Source organism: Salmo salar, unplaced genomic scaffold (genome assembly GCF_965601325.2).
Source record: "Salmo salar unplaced genomic scaffold, fSalSal1 ptg000566l, whole genome shotgun sequence".
NCBI classification, from domain to species: Eukaryota; Metazoa; Chordata; class Actinopteri; order Salmoniformes; family Salmonidae; genus Salmo; species Salmo salar.
The window spans coordinates 1144896-1153928 of record NW_027675420.1 but is presented as its reverse complement, the minus strand read 5'-3'; the positions used below and the strand labels follow the sequence as shown (position 1 = coordinate 1153928).

Sequence of the window (9033 nt, the reverse complement as noted above, 5' to 3'; positions counted from 1 at the left end):
ACTTTAGTGATGGTTGATTGATTAGCACTCGCAAATCGGTCCATTTTCACAAAAAACGTTTGTTTCCACTCCATGCAATTACTGACACTTTTTAGCAAAATATTATTTATTTCCACAATTACAGTTCCAGCGCAAAATGACGTGTTGATGTTAAAACATCACAATCGGCAGTGATATAGCCTACGTAACACTCGTATTACATTCTAGTTTTACACTTTTTAATACATTTGAAAGTAATGAAATAGCACAGCAAATCTTTTATTTATTTATATTATTTATATCAATATATTGGGGGGATATTTTGAGCATATTTGAATATTGGATGTGTCCCCCCAATATATGTTATAATTCCGGCACTGGGATACACTCTTTGTGTAGAAAGTGGATTTTATGGCATTTAAAGCCACAGTGATACATTGTACAGCACACGTGTCTCAGAAGTCCAAGAAGCTGGACATTATATCTGCAGCAGAGAAGAAGAACAACAAGACAGGCTTTATAATTTAGAGTAATATACAAGTGGCCAACCAAGATCACCTGTTCATAGCTGTTTCAACATGAATCCAGCAAGGAGATTCACCTGGTGGAGATCTATGTATTACCTGGAAGTCTAGAGAATGAAGGGCAATGGGTAAAGGCTGAAAATGGATCCATCATAATGATTCTACATGTTATAGTATGAACCTGGATCCATCATAATGATTCTACATGTTATAGTATGAACCTGGATCCATCATAATGATTCTACATGTTATAGTATGAACCTGGATCCATCATAATGATTCTACATGTTATAGTATGAACCTGGATCCATCATAATGATTCTACATGTTATAGTATGAACCTGGATCCATCATAATGATTCTACATGTTATAGTATGAACCTCGATCCATCATAATGATTCTACATGTTATAGTATGAACCTGGATCCATCATAATGATTCTACATGTTATAGTATGAACCTGGATCCATCATAATGATTCTACATGTTATAGTATGAACCTGGATCCATCATAATGATTCTACATGTTATAGTATGAACCTGGATCCATCATAATGATTCTACATGTTATAGTATGAACCTGGATCCATCATAATGATTCTACATGTTATAGTATGAACCTGGATCCATCATAATGATTCTACATGTTATAGTATGAACCTGGATCCATCATAATGATTCTACATGTTATAGTATGAACCTGGATCCATCATAATGATTCTACATGTTATAGTATGAACCTGGATCCATCATAATGATTCTCCATGTTATAGTATGAACCTGGATCCATCATAATGATTCTACATGTTATAGTATGAACCTGGATCCATCATAATGATTCTACATGTTATAGTATGAAACTGGATCCATCATAATGATTCTACATGTTATAGTATGAACCTGTATCCATCATAATGATTCTACATGTTATAGTATGAACCTGGATCCATCATAATGATTCTACATGTTATAGTATGAACCTGGATCCATCATAATGATTCTACATGTTATAGTATGAACCTGGATCCATCATAATGATTCTACATGTTAAAGTATGAATCTGGATCCATCATAATGATTCTACATGTTATAGTATGAACCTGGATCCATCATAATGATTCTAATTGTTATAGTATGAACCTGGATCCATCATAATGATTCTACATGTTATAGTATGAACCTGGATCCATCATAATGATTCTACATGTTATAGTATGAACCTGGATCCATCATAATGATTCTCCATGTTATAGTATGAACCTGGATCCATCATAATGATTCTACATGTTATAGTATGAACATGGATCCATCATAATGATTCTCCATGTTATAGTATGAACCTGTAGCCATCATAATGTTTCTACATGTTATAGTATGAACCTGGATCCATCATAATGATTCTCCATGTTATAGTATGAACCTGGATCCATCATAATGATTCTACATGTTATAGTATGAACCTGGATCCATCATAATGATTCTACATGTTATAATATGAACCTGGATCCATCATAATGATTCTACATGTTATAGTATGAACCTGGATCCATCATAATGATTCTACATGTTATAGTATGAACCTGGATCCATCATAATGATTCTACATGTTATAGTATGAACCTGGATCCATCATAATGATTCTACATGTTATAGTATGAAACTGGATCCATCATAATGATTCTACATGTTATAGTATGAAACTGGATCCATCATAATGATTCTACATGTTATAGTATGAACCTGGATCCATCATAATGATTCTACATGTTATAGTATGAAACTGGATCCATCATAATGATTCTACATGTTATAGTATGAACCTGGATCCATCATAATGATTCTACATGTTATAGTATGAACCTGGATCCATCATAATGATTCTACATGTTATAGTATGAAACTGGATCCATCATAATGATTCTACATGTTATAGTATGAACCTGGATCCATCATAAAGATTCTACATGTTATAGTATGAACCTGGATCCATCATAATGATTCTACATGTTATAGTATGCCATGGCCTTTACTGGCCAAAGGTTAAACTGCTGTTATGTTTATGATATACTATGGTGTTGTTGATGAACCCTGTTTTATAGTATGTCATGGCCTTTACTGGCCAACTGCTGTTATGTTTATGATATACTATGGTGTTGTGTCACTAGACTTTGACCAGATATTATTGCATCCAAAGATCAACTGTACCTAGAACATAGATACAGAGGCACTTGTTATCAGGAAGCTGCTCTCTCAGCACAACGGAAAATATCTCAATGACTTGACATGTTCTGGTTGTGAATTCAGGCTACAAGGTAAGAATCTTCCCAGGGATTATTGTAAAGTGTGTAGAGAAATTAAATGTATGGTGTTATTTTAGTATAGTGAATGACAGTAAAACAATCAGATCTAACAGTCCATTTCACCTGGGACAGTTATGTGACAGTTCAATCATACAAAATGGCGGTAACTGGGCGTAGGCAAGTCAAATTCAAAAACATATTGTTCATATATTCATATATTGTGGTTATTTTACAATTTGTATATTTTTATGTATAAGTTGTAAATCGTCTTTCAAAATATCGTAAAATTTGTTTTCTAAACTACAATGAGCTCCTCTTTCCTGTGTAATCTGGTTTGAAACCACTGAACATACTTTTCTTAACATTGTTATTATGAACTGAATTCAGTAACAGCATAATAATATCATACCTGTTAAACAAAGCAACACACTAGAATGAGAGAAATTATTAAAAGAGAAAGTGACTTATTAATATTATATTGTTGTTATTATTATTATTAGTTAAACTACATGGAGAAAAGGTTAAAATATCAGTCACGACTACATGTTCATGTGATGCATTAAATCACCTGACTGTTGGGATGTGTCTGTTAGTAAATGTTTTATTTCTAAGAGATAATGAATAAAATACAACAATTGACATTCAATAATTAGTTGTCACTGTGTTAATCACAACCAACATGCTGGATCTCTGTTTAGTTGTTACTGTGTTGACCACAACCAACATGCTGGATCTCTGTTTAGTTGTTACTGTGTTAACCACAACCAACATGCTGGATCTCTGTTTAGTTGTCACTGTGTTGACCACAACCAACATGCTGGATCTCTGTTTAGTTGTCACTGTGTTAACCACAACCAACATGCTGGATCTCTGTTTAGTTGTCACTGTGTTAACCACAACCAACATGCTGGATCTCTGTTTAGTTGTCACTGTGTTAACCACAACCAACATGCTGGATCTCTGTTTAGTTGTCACTGTGTTAACCACAACCAACATGCTGGATCTCTGTTTAGTTGTCACTGTGTTGACCAACATGCTGGATCTCTGTTTAGTTGTCACTGTGTTAACCACAACCAACATGCTGGATCTCTGTTTAGTTGTCACTGTGTTAACCACAACCAACATGCTGGATCTCTGTTTAGTTGTCACTGTGTTAACCAACATGTTGGATCTCAGTATTTAAAATGTAATAAAATGTATGCACTCTACTGTAAGTCGCTCTGGATAAGAGCGTCTGCTAAATGACTAAAATGTAAATGTAAAATGTTTAGTTGTCACTGTGTTAAACACAACCAACATGCTGGATCTCTGTTTAGTTGTTACTGTGTTGACCACAACCAACATGCTGGATCTCTGTTTAGTTGTTACTGTGTTAACCACAACCAACATGCTGGATCTCTGTTTAGTTGTCACTGTGTTGACCACAACCAACATGCTGGATCTCTGTTTAGTTGTCACTGTGTTAACCACAACCAACATGCTGGATCTCTGTTTAGTTGTCACTGTGTTAACCACAACCAACATGCTGGATCTCTGTTTAGTTGTCACTGTGTTAACCACAACCAACATGCTGGATCTCTGTTTAGTTGTCACTGTGTTAACCACAACCAACATGCTGGATCTCTGTTTAGTTGTCACTGTGTTGACCAACATGCTGGATCTCTGTTTAGTTGTCACTGTGTTAACCACAACCAACATGCTGGATCTCTGTTTAGTTGTCACTGTGTTAACCACAACCAACATGCTGGATCTCTGTTTAGTTGTCACTGTGTTAACCAACATGTTGGATCTCAGTATTTAAAATGTAATAAAATGTATGCACTCTACTGTAAGTCGCTCTGGATAAGAGCGTCTGCTAAATGACTAAAATGTAAATGTAAAATGTTTAGTTGTCACTGTGTTAAACACAACCAACATGCTGGATCTCTGTTTAGTTGTTACTGTGTTGACCACAACCAACATGCTGGATCTCTGTTTAGTTGTTACTGTGTTAACCACAACCAACATGCTGGATCTCTGTTTAGTTGTCACTGTGTTGACCACAACCAACATGCTGGATCTCTGTTTAGTTGTTACTGTGTTAATCACAACCATCATGCTGGATCTCTGTTTAGTTGTCACTGTGTTAACCACAACCAACATGCTGGATCTCTGTTTAGTTGTCACTGTGTTAACCACAACCAACATGCTGGATCTCTGTTTAGTTGTCACTGTGTTAACCAACATGTTGGATCTCAGTATTTAAAATGTAATAAAATGTATGCACTCTACTGTAAGTCGCTCTGGATAAGAGCGTCTGCTAAATGACTAAAATGTAAATGTAAAATGTTTAGTTGTCACTGTGTTAAACACAACCAACATGCTGGATCTCTGTTTAGTTGTTACTGTGTTGACCACAACCAACATGCTGGATCTCTGTTTAGTTGTCACTGTGTTAACCACAACCAACATGCTGGATCTCTGTTTAGTTGTCACTGTGTTAACCACAACCAACATGCTGGATCTCTGTTTACAGGGGTCAGTGCTCTAAAATGAGTCTCTCTGGGGAGAGAGAGGAGGGGGGCCCTGCCTCTAAAATGAGTCTCTCTGGGGGACATGACACCAAAGCTAAGAGGTAAGATGTCAATTTTATTAATAATTGATTAAGTTTATTTCCTAAATAAATAGCTATCTTAAGGTGAATGCACTTACTGTAAATCTCTCTGGATAAGAGCATCTGCTAAATCAGGGGTTCTCAATCCGGGGTCTGTGGAGGTACTGCAGGGGTAGTAATTACTGAGAATTACTAGTTAATTGTATCACTTACAATCATAAAATAACAACTTATACCATAACAAACAATTAAACTGACATAAACCAAAATCACTATATATGTAGTTATTTAGTTAATTACCAAATTGAGCCGGTCGGTCACATTTGAGAGTGAGGGAGATATATAGCATTTTGCATAAAAAAAACATGATTTTTGTCTCTCTGAAATGAAACCATCAAGTGATAGATTTTAAACAAATCCTTGTCTGTGAGAGATGTAATAATTAATACATAATTTCTTTAAACAATAAAAGCTCATTTCTGTAAAGTGATATGTTGCGTTTTGGAACTCTTCTTATGTTTCCCATCTGAGATCAGAGTAGATGAGAGATGTAATGTTTGTCTCTGTTGTGTTGAAGTCCAATCAAGCAGGAGAGACCAGCCTCCCCTGTTCCCAGCTGTGTGTCCATGAAGAGTGACTGGTCTATTTTTGAACCTATAAACTTTAGAGAGGGAGACTTTTCTACTGAACAAAGGTAAGAAGAACTCATGGGTCATGGTCAGTGAGTTAAACAACACTGTCTCTAGTCATTTCTCCTCTCCCATTTTCACATTTCTTTTGGTTGTTTTCATAATCCATAGGCTAACCCTTTAGTCCATTTTCATAGTCCTAAAACTGTGTGTGTGTGTGTGTGTGTGTGTGTGTGTGTGTGTGTGTGTGTGTGTGTGTGTGTGTGTGTGTGTGTGTGTGTGTGTGTGTGTGTGTGTGTGTGTGTGTGTGTGTGTGTGTGTGTGTGTGTGTGTGTGTGTGTAATCTCATGTTTTGTCCACAGAAACCAACAGGAGAGATCCGAGTCAGAGATTCTCAGTGGTCAGTCTTCCCAGAGTCATCAAACAGACCTGGACTCTATATTCAGTGTATGTGGTCCTGTTATGTACATTTGTTTTTGTTTACCTCAAGTAAAGTTTCTTTCAATCATTCATTAATGTGTTAATGAGAAAGCATTTCTTCTCTTGCTTAACTTATTTACTTGATTTATTTTAGTTGCTTGAAGAGAAAATGATGACATTTGTGAAGAACGAGCTGAAGATGTTCAAGAGGATTCTTAGTCCAGAACTCCCAGAAGGCTTTGAGAGTCAGAAGCAGGATGAGGAAGTGGTGGATGCTGAAGATGAGAAGCAGGAGAGCAGTGCCAGAGAGGGGGCTCTGAAGATCACACTGCACGTCCTGAGGAAAATGAACCAGAAGGAGCTCGCTGACACACTGGAGAAATGTAAGATCTGTCTGCCTCATGTTGAATGCTGTTTTATAACATTTAAAAGCTGTGGCTAAAGTACAGCTAAAGTAGCTGTGTAACTCAATGATATTGAAGCAACCTTAACACAACACCTAGTGACCTCGTCAAGTAGCAGCAGGGATGTGTTGTGTTGATTAATTTAGAGAGAGAGAGACAACATTAATAATACCATCAATAATACCAATAATAATATAATCAGTCACACCAGTCTGGAATGCATTATGAAAACATTTATACAGTCAGTTAAGAGAATAAATGATTATAATTTAAAATGTTATAACAGTCCTACAATACTGTAGACATTAAAACAGATGTAATATTAATATCCTCTGTGTTATTTCTAGATTCAGATGATCCTGCTGTGATTTGCCAACGTGAACTCAAATCTAATCTAAAGAAGAAGTTTCAATGTGTATTTGAGGGGATCGCTAAACAAGGAAACCCAACACTTCTCAATAAGATCTACACAGAGCTCTACATCACAGAGGGAGGAACAGGACAGGTCAATAATGAACATGAGCTGAGACAGATTGAGACAACAACCAGGAAACAAGCAAGACCAGAGACTGCAATCAAATGTAACGACATCTTCAAACCCTTAACTGGACAAGACAAACGTATCAGAACTGTGCTGACAAAGGGAGTCGCTGGCATTGGAAAAACAGTCTCTGTGCAGAAGTTCATTCTGGACTGGGCTGAAGGAAAAGCAAATCAGGATGTCCAATTTGTATTTTCATTCCCTTTTCGGGAGCTGAATTTGATGAAAGGGGACAAAAACACTTTGATTGAACTTCTCAATCACTTCTCAATGGAAACAAAACAATCAAGAATCTCCAACTACGACAAGTACAAAGTTCTGTTCGTCTTTGATGGTCTGGATGAGTGCCGACTGCCCCTAGACTTCCAGAAGAACAAGATCTGTTGTGACGTCACAGAGTCAACCTCAGTGGATGTTCTGCTGACAAATCTCATCAAGGGAAATCTGCTTCCCTCTGCTCTCCTCTGGATAACTACCCGACCTGCAGCAGCCAATAAGATCCCTTCAGGGTGTGTTGACCAGGTAACAGAGGTACGAGGGTTCAATGACCCACAGAAGGAGGACTACTTCAGGAAGAGATTCAGTGATGAGGACCTGGCCAACAGAATCATCTCACACATAAAGACATCAAGGAGCCTCCACATCATGTGTCACATTCCAGTTTTCTGTTGGATTTCTGCAATAGTCCTTGAACACATGTTGAAACATAAGAGAGAAGAGATGCCCAAGACTCTGACTGAGATGTACACACACCTTGTGGTGTTTCATACCAAACAGAAGAATGAAAAGTATCTTGGGAAAGAAGAGACAGGTCCACACTGGAATAAGGAGAGCATTCTGTCACTGGGAAAACTGGCTTTTCAACAGCTTGTGAATGGCAATCTGATTTTCTATGAAGAAGACCTGAAAGAGGCTGGCATTGATGTCAATGAAGCCTCAGTGTACTCAGGATTGTGCACACAGATCTTTAAAGAGGAATGTGTGCTGTACCAGGACAAGGTGTACTGCTTCGTGCATCTGAGCATTCAGGAGTTTCTGGCTGCTGTATATGTGTTCCTCTCATTCATCAACAACAATGAGAATCTAATGGCCGAACCGCAATCAACGTCCAGGAACCTTTCTGTGCTGTTCAGAGACAAGCATAAAGTTACTGTCTACAAGAGTGCTGTGGATAAAGCCTTACAAAGTGAGACAGGAAACCTGGACCTTTTCCTCCGCTTCCTTCTGGGCCTCTCACTGGAGTCCAATCAGAAGCACTTACGAGGTCTACTGACAAAGACAAGAAGCAGCTCAAAGACCCATGAAAAAACAGTCAAGTACATCAAGGAGAAGATCAGGGAGAATCCCTCTCCAGAGAGGAGCATCAATCTGTTCCACTGTCTGAATGAACTGAATGACCATTCTCTAGTGGAGGAGATCCAAAGCTACCTGAGATCAGGAAGTCTCTCAAAACCCAACCTGTCACCTGCACAGTGGTCAGCTCTGGTCTTTGTGTTGCTGACTTCAGAAAAGGAGCTGGATGTGTTTGACCTGAAGAAATTCTCCAGATCAGAGGAAGGTCTTCTGAGGCTGCTGCCAGTGTTCAAAGCCTCCAGTGCATTTCTGTGAGTACATAAAATGACATATAAAATCTAATCATCAG

The 9033-nt window shown here is 37.7% G+C and overlaps 1 protein-coding gene across 1 annotated transcript; it reads left to right on the top strand.

Annotated features, from left to right (window-relative positions):
* The first annotated feature begins 5246 nt into the window (after window positions 1-5246).
* On the top strand, window positions 5247-7157 carry LOC145876285 (uncharacterized). Its single transcript, XM_082972074.1, has 4 exons — window positions 5247-5418; window positions 5975-6091; window positions 6389-6473; window positions 6601-7157. The coding sequence occupies exons 1-4, from the start codon at window positions 5336-5338 to the stop codon at window positions 6886-6888; spliced, it is 573 nt and encodes a 190-aa protein (XP_082828200.1). The 5' UTR covers window positions 5247-5335; the 3' UTR covers window positions 6889-7157.
* Window positions 7158-9033: the final 1876 nt, after the last annotated feature.

Bases quoted from the DNA above. Each gene is read 5' to 3' on its own strand.
- LOC145876285 (XM_082972074.1), top strand. From the start codon at position 5,336: ATGAGTCTCTCTGGGGAGAGAGAGGAGGGGGGCCCTGCCTCTAAAATG. The intron at 5,419-5,974 runs GTAAGATGTCAA...GTTGTGTTGAAG, and splicing joins CATGACACCAAAGCTAAGAG to TCCAATCAAGCAGGAGAGAC. The intron at 6,092-6,388 runs GTAAGAAGAACT...TTTTGTCCACAG, and splicing joins GACTTTTCTACTGAACAAAG to AAACCAACAGGAGAGATCCG.